The sequence below is a fragment of the Crocuta crocuta genome, unplaced genomic scaffold (assembly GCF_008692635.1).
Source record: "Crocuta crocuta isolate KB4526 unplaced genomic scaffold, BGI_CrCroc_1.0 scaffold24, whole genome shotgun sequence".
Lineage (NCBI taxonomy): Eukaryota > Metazoa > Chordata > Mammalia > Carnivora > Hyaenidae > Crocuta > Crocuta crocuta.
Window position 1 is genome coordinate 10,150,939 of NW_027530974.1, and position 17,498 is coordinate 10,168,436.

Below are 17,498 nucleotides of genomic sequence, written 5' to 3' on the forward strand. Positions count from 1 at the left end.
AGGCAGTGCCAATGCCATCTATTTTACAAGGAAAAGAATTTTACTTACCCACGTGACTTTACAAATTGGCAAAGATGTGAGAATGCGTGTATATAAAATGACCAAGTGAGTGCATTTAGGAATATGCTTAAGGAAAGTTTTCCAGTGGAGCAAAACACAACTAGATGGGGAGTTTTCAGAATCACATACCAGATTCCTGCCAAGGTAAAAGTCATACAGTATTTGTTTTCTTAACTCAACTTCATCTAACTGCATAACTTGAATCTTAATAAAATTAAGTGTTGAGTGAAAACAAATCCCCACAGTGTCACTGAGTGTATCAGCTCAGGCCAGACTTGAGCCTCAGCGGAAGGTTTTGTAAGCTCTTGCAGTGGAAATGTTTTTTCTCTTCTTCCTGTCTGCATCTCAGAGGGGCTGAGTGCAGCAGAGCAGCTGTTAACACAGCGAGCGGGAGAAGCGAGGCTCGTCTCTACGTTCCCACAGATGCTACAGGCGGAAAGGCTGCAAACCCCTAACCCCAATGCAAGTGGCCCGAGCGGTGAGCACCATGTCCCTGTCCTTAGGCCACACATGCATATGACCCAGACACAGTAGGCATTTGCTCAGTGAATGAATGACTCCTGTTGTACAGTGGAGTGCTCTGTTGTTCAATTTATTGGTTGCACTTATAGTTGGATTAAGAAATCAGGGGCGCCTGGGTGGCTCAGTCAGTTAAGTGTCCGACTTCAGCTCAGGTCATGATCTTGCCGTTTGTGGGTTCAAGCACCCCGTCGGGCTCTGTGCTGACATCTCAGAGCCTGGAACCTGTTTTAGATTCTGTGTCTCCCTCTCTCTCTGTCCCTCCCCTGCTCATGCTCTGTCTCTCTCTTTCTCAAAAATAAAATAAACTATTAAAAAAAAGAAATCAATTGAATGGGGAGCACCTGGATAGCTCAGTCCATTGAGCATCCAACTCCTGACTGCAGCTCAGGTCATGATTTCACGGTTGGAAGGTTCAAGCCCCGTGTTGGGCTCTGTGCTGACAGCCCAGAGCCTGGAGCCTGCTTCAGATTCTGCGTCTCCCTCCCACTCTGCCCCTCCCCCATGTCTCTCCCCTCCCCCACCTCTCTCTCTCTTTCCCTCTCAAGAATAAATGTTAAAAAATTATATTAATGAAAAAAAACCCTAAATAAACATTAAAAAAAGAAATCAATTTAATGGCCACGATTTCAGGTAATAGAGTAGAAAAGAATAGGACAGAGAATGAAGTGGTCTATCACATATATTAAAAGTATGTGTATGTGTTTCTATGGAGTCATGATGTAAAATGTATTTCTGAGGTGTCAGTCAGACAAGATCGGGCGCGTTCAGTGTGGTATGGCCGTAGACTCTGAGGTGTCAGTCAGGAAAGACTAAAAGCCTTTGGTGATGTGGAAACTGTGGGGACACCTTGGGGCGCCTGGGTGGCTTAGTCGGGTAAGCGTCCGACTTTCGCTTAGGTCATGATCTCGCGGTTCGTGGGTTCGAGCCCCGCGTCGGGCTCTGTGCTGACTGCCAGCTCAGAGCCTGGAGCCTGCTTCAGTCTGTGACTCCCTCTCTCTCTGACCCTCCCCAGCTCACGCTGTCTCCCTCTCTCTCTCTCTTCTAGAAATAAATAAAACATTAAAAAAAAAAAGAAAAGAAACTGTGGGGGCACTGAGGTGGATAGATCTGGATTTAAATTCCCACATCACCATGACACGCTGAACATGCTACTTCAATCTAAGTGTATCACAGTGTATCATGTGCCGTGCTCTGTGTATGGGTAGGTACAGTGGTGAATAAGCCATGCCCCTTGCCCTCAAAGCCAACCAGTGTACCTTTAATAGGTGTCAGTCTGTCCTGAGCAGTTCAGGAGATCTAGGACTGGTTGCTAAGATGTTTGGGTAAGAAGGAATCTTGGGAAAGTTCAACCAAGCTGAAGCTCTTCAAGAGTCAATGGAATCCAATTTTTTTTTCTTGCTCTGCCTCCTCTCTTTTTAAGAATGGCGACAGCCCAGCACTAACTTCTCTCTCCAGCTATAAAGCAAATTTAAATTCCTGTAGTGCCAGCCAGACAATCAAGACTAGAAACATCGAGAATGACGTGTCACTGCTGTGCCTCCTCTTTCCACTCTTCCAAAGGCTCACAGAGTTTTGTTGACCTATCAGTGGCCAAGATCATTGTCTAGGTCTATTTTGGGGTATGCTGACCACCCTCAGAGTGCGATGGAGAGCCAGGACCCATACCCAGGCATCTCTTGGCGACTCACATGGTAAACCATCGTGAACTAGGCAAGGTTTGCTCTTGGAGTATGCGGCTGACCCTTTCTGAACCTATTCCTTGTCTCCCAATATCCTCATGTTCATTCTGCTAAGCGTACCTTTTCCATATCAACACTTTCGAATCACCGAATATCTTTCACTGATCATTGAACATGAATGAGAGTAAGTCAATGGGTCCCCTCACTCATTTATGTGTTAAATGTGTCTCTCCATGCCCAGTGGAATGCTTTATCCAGGTGAAGGTTCTTTTGTATGTTAGTAAGATACTCGGAGTGGCAATAAGACCAGAGACCCTTTCCGTGGTCCCCAAGAATCATACCAAGGGAGTGGCTGAAGAAGTCTCAGTTATGACGAAGAATCAGACTAGACCAAGACTTAACGAGAGGAGTCATCATCTGTGAGAAAGGGGTGAGCAGGCACCTAAAGGGATATAAATTCTGATGTAAACAAGATTTGTCTTCACTGGTCCCCCAACCTCCCTTTTTTAGGGATCAGTCTCCCTGATTTGGATCAGTGCTCTGTTGGTGCTCCTTGGGGGTAATCAGGGCTATCCAGTCATCCAATATGGAGCTCCACCTGCATGCAATCTTTATTCTCCATGCCATTCCTCATCTGATTTTCCCCTTTATCAAAAAATGTATTTGTACTAAGTTTCATTCTATAATGTGCTTTCTACTGCTAGGCCTCACAAAACTCTAACCTGATCATCACTGTTAACAGGATTCTGGGATTTAACATGGAGAGAGTATCTAAAGTGAAACAGTAGCTCACATCTTGGCAATCTCAGCCTCTGGCAGAGGAGGTAGACCACTGGTGATGAGGCCTATAGGATTAAGAAGCTGTAACCAACCCTCAAGTCCATCCTCTGTACGTGTTTCCAGTACTTTCTTTCTCATGGTTTGGATCTAGGCCTTGTGAGGGACACAGACAACTCGACATGGCCCCCGGTTCTCAATGAGCTTGCAGTCAAGTGGCATGGAGAATCTTGGCTGCCGCCGCCACTTTAAATAACCGTATTCACTCATGGTAGGTATTGTCATGTGACTTTAAAGAACCAAGCCTCAGAAATGTAAACTATTTTCTTCAGGTCGTAGGTGCGTGGTGAGGGGTGGAGTCTGCTGTGGTCTTAAAGCTCACCTTTCCAGCCCACTGCCATAGGGAGAGAAGCCAAGAGGCTGGATGGAGAAGGGAGGTGCAGTATTGGGTGGGGCTGCTATGGACCACTCTGGGGTGTAGAGAAGGGAATGAGCCTTGTGCCTCGGAGAGAGCTCCAGGGAGCTTTTTAGGAGGCGGGACAGTGGCTCCCACTAAAGCCTGAAGCCACAAAGGACAACTGATTTATACAGCAATAGCCAGATGAAGAGAGGTCTTTCCAGGTAGGGAGACCAGTTGAAGGCAAGGCTCAGAAATAGGAATAAAATCACGCTGGAGGCCAAACCAGGGGGTGCTGATTATTCCTTGTGGGCTACCTGCTCCTTTCCCGCCTCTTTATTCAGCCGAGGGAGGGAGAGGCAGGAGGGTTTCCCTAGTCTAAGGGGCAGGAGCTCCGCAAACCTGGCCTTGCTCACTGTCTTATCCGGAGCTGTGGCCTCATGGCCTCACGGCCTCACGGGGAGGAAGAGGAGGGTCTTCAAGTCAAGGGGCTTTTTCTCAGAAGGCCCTGATGACGTGGGTTGCCAGTTTCCAGGGAGGAAGGCTGAGGAAGCCAGGTGCTGCTGCTTTCCCTGTTTGGAATCCTGACCAGTTTCAATTTGCATAACACAGCTTAATCCACAGAAACGGAGCCCCAGGGGCAGGTTCTTTCTTTCTCTCTCTCTCTGTCTCTTTTTTTTCCTCTCCAAGACACGGAAACCTTTATTTTCTCCCTACACCACAAACCGGTGCTGTTAAATAATATTGGATAATTGCACCTGTCGTACTCCCCATATTGTGCTGAGGAAAAATAATTGCTGGTTTTCTGCTTTGCAGTTTAGCTGTGACTTCGTCATTTGACTCGGAGCATGTCATTTTCTCCCATTTTAGACTGTGTACAGTCAAACTGTGTGAAAGGACTCACAGATAGCAGCCCTGCGTGTGTGAGTGGGCGCAGGCCTCATTCAGCAATGATTTCTAATTTATACAGCATTGAAAATCCAAGGCTATAAATAAACAGTTCTGACTGGCTTTGCTGCCTACTCAAATGCGTTATTAAAAAAAAGAAAGAAAAAGAGCCACCAACTGCACGAGAAGGGAAAACAATGTCTGGGGATGGATTCTGGTTTCTGACACCAGGGCCTGGGAGGAAGAGGCCCCGACTTGGACTTGGGATGGGTTAGTTCAGCGCCCAGCCGGGTGGCCTTCGGGGAAGCCCCGCCCCGCCGCGGCTCCCTCGGCCCCCTCCCGCGCCCCACGTGCAGGTGCCACGTGTTCGGGGATTACACTGTATGCAACTAACTTCCTGTTATGACAAGTATTGCAAGCGAGTAGGTGCAGAGGAGCTGGAAATAGCTTGAGAAATGTATGACCCATTTGAGGAGAGGATGAGGCTAATGGATTGTTGAGGCAAACAGGAGAAGCCTTCGGCCCAAACTGAACATTGATGTCACGGGTAAGCTAGCAACTCCGGAACGTTCGGACCAGTCATGAGGCACCAGAGTTGCTCTTCCCTTGGTCTTTGTGAGTTTCCGCCAAGCTGGGGTCCCCTGACCACCGCTTTCTTCCGTCCAGCCCTGCTGATATCCTAATACACGTTTGCTTTTTTTGAGTGAAAACTTTCAGATGGCAGGTTACTGCTTTGCTGTGTAACCAAGAGGCAGGAATGTGGTCTCGGGAAGCAACCATCGCTGCGACCTTGGCCTGGTCACTTCCCTCCTCCCAGGCCAGTGTGCAGGAGCCAGGTCCTACAGCCTTCCCAGGCCCACATGGTTATGCGTATCTCGTCCCAGCTCTGCATTCAGTGGCCTGCTTGGAAAAGGCTGTGGCGGAGTGTTTACACCATGGAATGGGCAAACACTGTAAATCAGAGCCTTACAACTTTCTTTTTCCCCGGGGAGTTGATTTTTCTTTTAAGTTTTCTTTTAAAGTGTATTTATTTTGAAGGAGATAGAATGCGTGCACACGTGCACACGCACGTGTGTGCTCCAGTGGGGGAGGGATAGAGTGAGAGAGAGAATTCCAAGTAGGCTCCCCACTGTCAGCTCGGAGCCCTACATGGGAGCTGGACCCCACCAACGGTGAGGTCACGACCTGAGCCACAATTCAGAGTCCATCACTCAACCGGCTAAGTCACCCAGCACCGCCCCCCACCAGAAAAGGTTTTAAACTTTTACGAGCATGCCCTTTTCAGAAACTCAGTTTGTTCATTTGGAAAATGAGGACATAATACATTTTCTACTTATTTTTTTGTGCGGATAAAGCGAGACCAAGTGGGTGAGTACAGCTTGTAAATTACATGACCCTATACAAATACTATTGCTGATTATCTCATTGGTTGGTATTGTTTTCTAACCACTCAGGGCTGAGCGCAGCCTCAGGCAGGCAGCAAACCCTACATACGTCTTAATGACTGTTTATTTGATGCTCATTGCAGGTATTTTGTCGATTTCCCCTTCTTAAGCTACAGCGACACCCTACCCCGCTGATGTATGTTCTCACTGGGAGGTGGTTCTGAGGTTATTCTGCTGTTGGAATGGATACTGCACTTTGGTCAGTGGTACAGAAATCAAGGTTTCATTTGGTTCCAAGGACAGTGAAGCCGCAAATAGAATTCTGCAGGCTCATCCCAGCCAGCAGCTTACCATCGCTTTGAGAAGTATGCAGCTCGAGTCGTCTTTGAGGTGTGGAAAATTTGGGTGATCCCCTGCGGGCTTCACATTTGGGGAATTTCCACTGTGACAAGTGCTTCTGGGTTCCTGCGGAGACCAGGTGCTCGAAGCAGTCAAGCAGCAGCAGGTATAGGAAAGGAGGTGGTGTTCTCAGCTCAGTCCAAAAAGACTTGAGGCTCATATTTATATATTAGTAGATAAAGGATGAGGAAGACAGCAGGCTTCTTGGTGTCTCTGCTAGGCTTCCCGTGGTCTGCCTGCCCTGCTGTGTCGGTTGGGCCTCTTCTGTAACACTTCAAGACTTCTTGGTATTTCTGAGCTTTCTGATGTTGGAATAGAACGGTCCGATGGCCAGTCAAATGGCAATCAAGGTTTAGTGTGGTTCCAGGATCCGTTTTTACCAAATTTTACCTATTTTTTTAACCAAATTTCTCTTGTATGATGTTAGGTTGGAAAGTCCAAGCACAGTTTACGCTGCGTCCCACACCCAATTCACAGGTGACACACTAGACTCACCCATCAGTAGACCCTTGTCATTCATTTCCTTTACAAAATAAAGACAGTAAATAAAGAGCCTGTAAATAACGACCCACAGAAACCCACTAGGAAGATCAAAGCAGGGTTCATGAATATGCTTTGTTAATCACCTGGCAATCAGTTTTGTTAAACCATAAGAGCTTAGCTCAGCGAAGTGCTTTGTACCAAAATGTTCTTAGGGTTCCTCACGGCCATGTCACTTCCCGTCACTTGCTCCCCAAGTAAGATGTACATTTATTTGACGAAGTAATCCATATTTGAATGGAAGAGATTTTGATGGCATTGCCATGTCCCATATTTGGACCTGCCCCAAATGCTCGCTCACAAGATGGACAGGTTTCCCCATAGTTTTTACAACTTACTTTCTCACTGCACCGGTCAATTTGCAATCCTATGAGGTGGACAGACAACTTTGGCAGCACTCGTCTCCCTACATTTCTGTCTAGACTGTGGAAAACAAAATAGATGGGCAATCCGTGAAAATGACTAGTTTATAAAAATACTTGTTCTGAGGAAAGTTGCGGTTATTAAAAATGGCACAGGACTGAGAATTAGATGATCTGGGGACAGATGCTATTGTCTTGGCTCAGACGCTAACTCTTTGGCCCTTGTGCAGGTTACTTTTCATCTAGATCCTCGGCACCCACCTCCCTAAAGTGAAGAATTTCCACCACCCCAAATTCCTTTCTCTTTCTAAACATCCTCTAACACCAAGTTTATGCAAATGTCCTTGGCCTTTGGCCAGATTTTGACCACAGAATCCAGAAGAAGGGAACAAATTCTGAGACAGCAGTTGTTTCGGGCATGCCCAGTAAACCTTTCAAAAAAAAAACAAAAACAAAACAAAGAGTCCCCAAGTTAAGCTACCTTCATAAACCCTCTTATTAAATTTAATATCATCCTCTGTCCTTTCTACCTTCCTATGTTGCTCCATCACCTTCCCCAACCAGAAGAAAGAAAAAGACAATAAAAAAGAAGAAAAGAAAAGAAAGGAAAAGAAAAGAAAAAATTCTCATGTTTTCTTCCTCCTTTGGTCTTAAAAAATGGCCTGTGATCACTTCCTCTTCTTCTTTGGCTGCATCATGTCACCTGCACAATGAAGAACAGAGAGAGAGATCAGCCTTCAGAGTTTCCCTAATGGGTATTCTTGTGTGAGTAGACATTCACTCTGACTTGGGACAGTGGAAAGTCAAGGGCAATTATCCCCAGGCAAGAAGATGCACTTCACGAAGTTCCGGAAACCTGCCACCTCTACAGAAAGGGCAAGAAGTGACTCTGTTGTCCTATTTGGTGCTTGGTCACTGTTAGCCTGTTGACCGATCTTTCCATTTGCCTTCGTGGGGTTCTGCATGTCTAATGTGCCCTGACTGATGTTGCTTTTGGTCAAGTCTGTACAGGTGGCACACAATCCATCGACTAGTTCTGAGATTGTGCGAATGGAGACAAAGAGATATCAAATTCGAGAAGAAATAGGAAAGTGGATATTCTCCTAAGTAGGGTTTATTCCATGACCTCTCACCAAATCAACTTGTTAGAATGGAAAAGCACTGGCACATTGATTAGATTTTAGTAAGCTCATTAGAGGGGCTTTCTTCTACTGAAATTATAGCATTAGATTTCTAGACTCATTTCCATTCAGCCAAGTTGGTACCTCCATGTTTATTGATCATAAATTTTCACATAAGCTCTGAAATGTCTAACACTTCATTGGTGCATTTTCCTTTCCACCTGTTGCCAAATGGTATCAATCCTACTTTGAAAACTTTTCTCAAATCAGCCTCTCCTGGTCCATCCCAGAGCCCTTTTAGCTCTGGCTTGGTGTCACAGCAACCTCAGGTCCCTAGTTTTATGCGTCACCCTTCGAATTCTGGCCCCTCCCTCAATTATGTCCTTAAATATCATCTAGTAATTTTATTTTGCTAGAAGGCCCCTTCTCAGAGGGGGAAGGGACTGATGACCTGAAGTCCCCCTCATCACACGGGGGTTTTTTTAGTGTGATGTCCTATATTCATATAGCGACTGTCCTATATTCATATCTCTCAACATTTTAGCCAGTCTTCTCTCTTCTTCTTCTTCTCCTCATCAATCCGGACACCCTCAGTCACTCCAGGGAAACTTCATTAATTTCTCCAGCTTTCCAGGCCTGCATGTCACTTTCATTTACGATCCCACTAATTTTTCATTTTCCGTGTGGATTCTCTCCTCCCCAGTCAGGTCTTCTGTACATTAGGTCTCTGAGTACAAACAAAGGAGCTTCTCTTTTCTGAAGCACACATTTTTGTCTGTGATAAATCCTTTTTTAGCTAAATGACGCATTCATCCCTTTACGTTCAAGAGCTTGGGCAACATAAACTTCTCAACTTTGTCCCCCTCCCGCAGTCCCTCTGAAGGTTCCTAAAACTCTCTCTCTTTTAAAAAAATTTTAATGTTTATTTATTTTTGAGAGAGAGAGAGAGAGACAGAATGTGAGCAGGGGGAAAGCAGAGAGAGAGAGGGAGACACAGAACCCGAAGCAGACTCCAGGCTCTGAGCTGTCAGCACAGAGCCCAATGCGGGGCTCGAACCCAGGAGTGATGAGTTCATGACCTGAGCTGAAGTTGGACGCTTAACCTACTGAACCACCCAGGTGCCCCTAAAACTCTCTTTATCCATGGTGTTTACCAACCCTAGCCCCTCAAGTGCAACTGTAATCATAACCACACTCCTGCAACCCCAGTTGCCAAGGATTGGAGAGCCCTTCTCCATTTAAGAAACACAACAGAAACTGAAGGCTTAGAGAGAAGGAGCCCAGGAGCAGAAGTGGTGGCAGGAAGTTCCTTTGTGGGAGGAGAGCAGGTGGCTCCTTCTCCCGGATCAGAGTCTTCCCCATCTAACACTAAACAGCTAGACGGAGCACTGAGACATTTCCATATACCCACAAACACATTTGAGAAGGCATCCTCCTCAGGTGCGGACTGTGTGGACTTCCAACAGTCATTTCTTAGGCAGTCACTTCCGTGGTGTGAATGTCACAGAAACCATATTTTTCTTTTTGTTTCTAGCAGGTGGGGGTGGGTCCTTAGTCCTGAATTTTCATGCTACTGAGCAGTCTCTAGGCTTCTCTGAGTCCTCAGAATTGGTCTCTGACCATGATTCCATAGCACATGACTGGAGGCAAAGGAACTGTTGACTGTTACCTTACTCGGACAAAGTTCACAACATGGACTTCAAATTCTGACTGGGAAATAATGTTGTTACTCTTTTCTTTATGGAAGGGCAATTTTTCCAGTGGGATGCCTCCTAGTCGGCAGGCAGTGAGGGAGCTAGGTCCACGCCTGCCTCATTTTCGTCCTTTCTTAATCCTCTGTTAGATAGTACCAAGGAGTAGAGATATTTTGGGCCAAACACTTAGCATTTGTCTTGTGCAAGATCCAAATATTTTTTTTTTGCCGTCATGGCAAAAAACACCCCATTCTTTTAATCAACATCACTATGGATACCATATGTAATTATATTCCTTATTATTCCAATAGTCAGAAAGCAGAGTAAGTAAAAACATTATATTCACAAAGATTTACACCTATGTATCTACAGTCACAAAAGCTACTGCTGCTAGACTTTGAACTGAAAATGTGAAGAACATTTGCCTCATGTATGCGGGTTGGCTTGGAAAAGGGTGAGAAGGCAGATGGCTGGGGAGATAGGAGGTGTTAGAAGAATGAGGTTTGAACATGAATGAGGAAAAGTTTCAGTGCAGACGTAGCAGGAAGGCGATGGATTTGAGGTTCTGGCTGGAGAAACCCTCATAAAGAAAGAGGCAGTGAAAGACGGAGAGACAGTAATCTGGTTTGGACTCTGAGCTGAGGGAGATAAAATTAGGACAAGAAGGCAAAAAGGAGATGCAGTTTTGTTGTTGACTGAATGCTGCTCCTGTGAGTCCCTGGTTTAGATATACGCGTGGACCAGGGCGCCTGGGTGGCTCAGTCAGTTAAGCGTCCAACTTCGGCTCAGGTCATGATCTCAGGGTTTGTGGGTTTGAGCCCCACATTGGGCTCTGTGCTGACAGCTCAGAGCCTGGAGCCTGTTTTGGAGTCTGTGTCTCCCTCTTTCTCTGCTCCTTGCCTGCTCATGTTCTGTCCCCCTCTGTCTCTCTCAAAAATGAATAAAAGTTAAAAAAAAAAAAAAAAGAAAGAAATACATATGGAATCATCTCCTGATAAGATTCTTTTGTTATGAAATGATCAGGGGCAATGTGCAAGACAGAAAGAAAGAAAGGAAGGAAGGAAGGAAGGAAGGAAGGAAGGGAGGGAGGGAGGGAGGGAGAACTCAGTACTTACATGGCAGACGAAGCCCCTTGATGGTCCCTTTCTCCAAATCAGGGTGGAAAGAATATGTCTGGGGCATCCCTAGGTGCTCAGACATGGTGGACCCAGCTTACAATGATCTGCCAGAGACTATTTCCCTTTGCCTGTTTCTACTATTGTTTGAAACCTATGTTGCATCTAACTCTGCCCAAAGAGTAGACATTGAATCTTTCCTGGTGGGCATCTGGTCCCAAAAAGTGACCCAGTGATTGTCCAGCCCTTTGTCCTATGACACATAAAAACTAGCACAGGAAAGGCGGGGAGATGGTGACGAGTCAGGCAGGGTGGCCTTCTGGACCCACCTGAGAGCTTTGTAAACCACAGCATCCTCTTTAGGACCATCAAGACCTTCCTGAGGGCCTGAGAGCATCTGTCTCCCCATACAGAGGGCCAGTTCTGCACATCTATGTACTCCTGGAGGACATCACACACTATCCAGGTTCACATTTATTGGCATCACGTCTTCCTACTGCCCTTTCTCACTCCTCTCCATTGTCACCCACTGACATGACACATGAGGAGGTAGAAAGCGGGTAGACATTCAGCCACAGTGGCCATCACTGCCACAGACCAGCAGCATGAGTATCTCTGGGTATAGGCCGTACCCCAACTCTGCTGAATCCACTGAATTTTAACAAGAACCTCATTTTAACAAGATCTGGAAGCACATACAAGTTTGGGAAGCACTGCTCTGAGACAGTGGCTCCTGATGTTGACTGCAAACTATGGTAACCGGAAAGCTTTTAAAAATATCAATGCCAAGTACCCACCACCAGAGATAGCGATGTAATTGGTCTGGGATGGACCTGAGAAGTCATATTTTTAAAACTCCCTCAGTGATTTTACATTAGTGACTTTATAATGTGGTGTGGAGCTTAAGGACTATTGCTAGAGAGACACTTGCACATTAGGTGGGTCTTCACTGATATATCTTGACCGCTTGGTACTTGGCTAGTAATTCCTAAGTGGACCACATTGTGTCTCAGGATTTCAGAACTGGGGATTCTAATGAATTCGAGCCTCAGTTAGCCTGACCTCCTCTATCACTCTGTAGTTTTTAGGAATTGTTCCACCTCTGTCCATTTGCACTCAGCTATGTGATTGTTGCTTTCAATGGCCTTCAGCCAGGGAAACTGGTAATTGATGCATAAAACTGAAGGAGAGGATTAGAATATCCACATAGAAAGGTTACTGGTTTTTGAGGATGGTGAATGAGATTAACATCAATGGTAATGAATTCTTTTTTTTAAACTTTTTAAATGTTTATTTATATTTATTTTTGAGAGAGAGAGAAGCGAAGTGCAAGTGGGGTGAGGGCAGAGAGGGAGGGAGACACAGAATCCGAAGCAGGCTCCAGGCTCTGAACTGTCAGCACAGAGCCCAACGCGGGGCTCGAACTCACAATTCTTGAGATCATGACCTGAGCCAAAGTCAGACGCCCAACCAACTGAGCCACCCAGGTGCCCTGCAATGGTAATGAATTCTATTTGCCAGGCCCTGTTCTAGTCACTTGACACTTCTCACATCATTTATGGTCTTACCGGGTGTCAGGAGGTGGCACTAGCATCGTCTCCATGATGCACAAGGAAAACGAACCAAAGGCATTAAGTGCCTTGCTCAGTGTCACAGGCCTACCAGTAGTGGGACCAAGATAGGAACCAGGCAGGCTGGCACAGAGCTTTCACCCTAGCTACCACCTCCCACTGCATTACCAAAGCACTCCTTAGAATTTCGCTCTCATCCAAGGAAGCTCAGGTGTGAAAAGATAACAAAACAGGGTCAGCCCTGGATTTGGACAGAGGAGGTAGCTGCTGACATCTCTCCATAGATCCAGAACAGAAGGTTTGGAGAGGAACCCAGACTTAGAAGAACCTCACAACTGATTGTCCAGGCCTCGACAATGCCAAACTACATGCACCCCAGCATGGCAGGCATTACCTGGGACTGTCCTAGGCAAACGGGTATGTGTGAGGTCATCCTGTAACTGAGTTGTTGAAGTGTACTCATTTGCGGCTAGAAAACACCCTAGTTTTCTTGATTTCTATTCCAGTGCTCTTTTTGCACTGCCTGCCCTAATATGCATCTGTTTTTCAGCACCTCTCCAACCAGTATTCGATAGCATCCCTGTCTCCACTCCTTAAACTCTCTGTTTAGTGCTTTAATCTTCAACCATTAGAGTCACTCTGACCACTATATCCAGAAGCCTTGTGCACAAAATCCCAAATAAGACCTCGAGAGAAGAACCCTCAGATATTCTCTGTCTGCACTGACTGATCCATGGAATAAGCTAATGGAAATGGGAGATTCAAAGATGGAGAAGACACGCTCCTAACCCTTATAGAACTCAGGGTCTAGTGAAAAAATAAATCTCTGTGCAGACCAGAGAAGACTTCTAGAAGAGGTGAGTTAATATGGTTAAGTGGGTGTGAGACAGGCAAAGACTGGGGAATGTGAAAGATGGAAAAGGAAGCCCAGGGAGGTGAGGAACGGCATCAATGTGTAAAGAAGACAAGCAATTTGGTGGTGCTGGGGCACACATTTAGAAAAAGCGGAGCAAAAGCCAAGGCAGGGATTGGTTCCCAGAGACCCTCACATGTCATCCCAAGAGCTTGGATTTTCATCTGTAAATTGGGGAAGGCCTAAAGTGTTTTAAGTAGAATAAGACATGAGAAAGTGTGTTCACATAGATAGCTCTGTTTACTTTTAGGCAATAAGTGTTCACTGCCATTGGAATGTTAAGTGGTCTAATATCTCTCTCTCTTTTAAAATTTTTATTTATTTTTTGAGAGAGAGAGAGCAAACAAGAGAGGGGAAGAGAGAGAGGGAGAGAGGAACCTCAAGAAGGCTCCGTGCTGTTAGCTCAGAGCCTGACATGGGGCTCAAACTCACGAACTGTGAGACCATGACCTGAACTAAAACCAAGAATCCAAAGCTTAACCTACTGAACCACCCAGGCACCCCTCTAATTTCTCTTTTAATTCTTATTAGACCATTTGTAATTATGGTCTGTTTAGAATTTAACCCATTTATGATCCTATTCTGAGGCTATATAGGACTTTTGACCCAGTCTATTCATTAAGGAGTTAAAAATTTAGAGAGAGGAGAGGCATGCATGACCACGTACAGTAATCTCTGTCACTCACATGAACATTCACATGTGTGCATGTGAGGGTCCATCCACATGTTGATGCTCGCCTCTTTACTCATTGGGACCTACTTGTAGTGAGAAATTAGATGTAGTTCTTAACTGATGAAGCCTATTTAAAAGAACTTTGTATTGTGGGCACCTGGGTGGCTCAGTCAGTTAGGCATCTGACTCCTGGTTCTGGCTCAGGTCAAGATCTCTCAGTTTTATAGGTTCAGGCCCTGGGTCAGGCTCCTTGCTGACAGCGCAGAGCCTGCTTGAGATTCTGTGTGTGTGTGTCTCTCTCTCTGCCCCTCCCCCTATCTCTGTCTCTCTCAAAAGAAATAAACTTTAAAAAAAGAGCTTTACGTTGAAAATAGTGATCTCAATAATACTAGATTTGGTGAAAAATTTTTTAATGCAATGGGTGTTTAAAAGTCACTGTAGAATAACAACTTAAAATTAATCATTATTAAAGTCAATGCAATTGTTTTAAAAAGTTAATGTTTGGGGCGCCTGGGTGGCTCAGTCGGTTAAGTGTCTGACTTCGGCTGAAGTCATGATCTCACGGTTCGTGGGTTCGAGCCCCGTGTCGGGCTCTGTGCTGACAGCTGGCTCGGAGCCTGGAGACTGCTTCTGGTTCTGTGTCTCCTTCTCTGTCTGACCCTCCCTTGCTCATGCTGCCTCTCTCTCTCAGAAATAAGTAAAACATTAAAAAATTTTTTTAAATAAAAAAAATATAAAGTTAATGTTCTCTATGCCCTGAGTAACCACATTTTTCTCTGCATGTCCTGTATCCATCACATTTCAAATGCATTAGTTTCTTTTTTCTTTCTTCCTTTATATACATGTGTGTGTGTATATATACATATATATATGTACGTACACACACACACACACATACACACACACATATATTTGGGGAAGACATCAAAAATTCTTACCAAGAACTTCAAGTTGCCAAATCAGTTAGAATTAGATGTCAACACATCTGAAATGTCAACACATTTTCCCCCCTCTGGATAATTCCCTGCGATTTGGAATCCTGATTTGGGGAATAAATAAATACAACATGAACTAACCAGTTTTTTAAGTGTTTGCTTTCAAGGATATTGCCTTTAAGATTTCCCCGACCGATTAAATCCTCCAAGAAGAAGAAACAAGTGAAAAAGCCAAGTTGCATGCTTATTTCTCCAGGGTCTCATTCTCCTCTCAGAAATATACACGCTTGTACTGAACCTTCTCAAACTGTCATGTTGTTTTTCTTTTCTTTTTTTCTTTTTCTTTTTTGCATACATGGGCTTATGTTTTCACACCAGTTCATAGATTGGGCGGAAGATGCCACTTCTGCCATCTCTATTTTGATAGAACAGAATGGCATGTGGGCGTGTGATGTGGGGGATTGTATGTGACTCTTGTTTTCCTTATATATGAAATCAGGGTAGAGTTCTTGTGCTTCCCTTTGGGTAGGGAGAAAAATCATGGTTATTTTGCAGCCTAACTTTGTGATAATTTCTTCTCCAACAAAATAATATTCTAAGGGTGGGGGCAGTGGGTGGAGCAAGGAATCAAATAAAATCTTCTATTTTAAAGTCAGCTAAGATTTTTTTTGTTTTGTTTTTTAAATGAAGAAACAACATGGTTCCAACCACCTGTAGTTAGAAAGCTTGGCTTGCTGACCCATTCACTTTGCCCAAGACCCTGTCTAAATGAGAATTCCCATTCTCAAGTACAGGGTGTGATTTTATCTGATAAATGTTGTACTAAGGGTTGAGAAGCAGCTGAATGGGCAGGGATGGGAAGTCATCTGGGAAGGCACTACTGGGGGTGGAAAAACTAAGAGGGTCATCTGGACCCACATCCTTCAAAAAGGAAACCTTGACATTTAACAGCTTGTATCTGTCAGTCCCTCACTTAGAGGAGGAAGACTCTGAGTTCATTGGTTCATGTAGGGATAGTGACACCTTGCTCTTGTTCTTTGGGTCCTGAACTCTCTAAATAAGATTATTTTTGCCTTAGAGTTAAAGGAGGTGTAGTGGGGGGGGGCAGGGAAATAATTTGATGGGGTCTTTTGGGAAGATTCACACTTCCTCCAGGCTTTCCTTTTGCCTACTTTGGTAGGACCTGAGTCCTCTGGACAAAGGCATCAAGCATCACTTCCTCCTGCTTTGGACTAGATTCTCCCTCCGTTTCCAGGAGGAGTGGAGAGTGTAAGGAAGGTGTGTCTCTGTAGGTAAAAGAGAAATAAACTGACCCCATTTCCAGTGGTTGAGTTTCTCTCCAAGTAGATAGATGCTGGCACTAAAGATGTAGCTGAGAGAGAAGAAGGCTGTTAGACCCACCGGGCTGAGCTTGGCAAACACAGGATACACCCACGTACCCGTCTCAGAGTAGATCCATAGGACCCTGCAAATAATGACAAATCACAATAATTAGGACGATGTGTGTGTGTGTGGGGGGGGGACAGCGGCATGGTGGTAGAGCCATTTTATTCTCAAGATCAATGGGTTCTAGAGCCCAGGCAGATGAAAAGAAGCCATGGGGATCATTTGTCAACAGCTGAGGTATTCCACAAACCTGCAGAAGTGATTCTTTTCTGGATAAATAGACTTGATTCAAAGAGACATCCTATTTCATAAGCTGCGCTTGGCTATTCTACCTAATCCATTAAAATTCAATGTTGGTGAAAGAATATGGGAGATCATCAAACACATCATCAGCCAAAGAAAGTATGTGAGGACATGAATTATTTTTTTCCCTGGGTGGTATGACCTGCTGAGACATTGAACTTGCTGAGATGGCATCATATTTTGGCTCTTAGCCAGACAAGTGGGGTTTGCTTTTCTGTACCTAAGAGTCAGGTGTAGCCCTGAGTCTATTGGGGTAGGAGGGACAAAGATGGAGCATTATTGCTCTATTGTAAGAAGCTTTCAGAGGTAGGAGGGGTTTAATCGTTGGCCCTGATTTTCAGCTCATGAATCTAGCCGTGGATACAGTGTTCAGTAGGAAAGTGTGGATTTACAGGAGGTTCAGATCTTGCTTACGTGCGGATAGAATAGAAGCCACTTCTGTAAGCCAAGAGAAGGAAAAGGAATGTGAAGAGAGGAGCCACGCTAAGCGAAGCCTGCAAATGCAGTATGCTGGAAACCAACTGCACTGCAAATGCCAAAATCTGAAATAACTTTCAAAATTAAACATGGGGAAAATGATGTATTAAGTACAGTTTATAATTGGTTAAGCGGACAGAGTCTGGAGCCAGCCTTTTGTGATTCAGAGTCTAGTTCTGCCACCTTTTAGCATTCTTACTTTCAGCAGTTTATTCAACCCCTCTGTCTCCTGCCCTCATGTAAAACATGAGGGGCAAACAGCATCCATTTCATAAAGCTGCCATCAAGATTAAGGGAGTTA

The 17,498-nt window shown here is 45.0% G+C and overlaps 1 protein-coding gene across 2 annotated transcripts in view; it reads right to left on the reverse strand.

Moving 5' to 3' along the window:
* Window positions 1-5,814: 5,814 nt before the first annotated feature.
* ADTRP (androgen dependent TFPI regulating protein) overlaps window positions 5,815-17,498 on the reverse strand; it is a 69,341-nt gene continuing 57,657 nt past the window's right edge. For both annotated transcript variants that reach the window (XM_077770105.1, XM_077770104.1), the window contains exons 6-7: window positions 16,345-16,496; window positions 5,815-7,712 (exon numbers count right to left, since the gene is read on the reverse strand). In XM_077770105.1, the coding sequence (XP_077626231.1) occupies window positions 7,678-7,712; window positions 16,345-16,496 (187 nt within the window). In that variant the 3' untranslated portion in view covers window positions 5,815-7,677. The remainder of the gene's footprint in view (window positions 7,713-16,344; window positions 16,497-17,498) is intronic.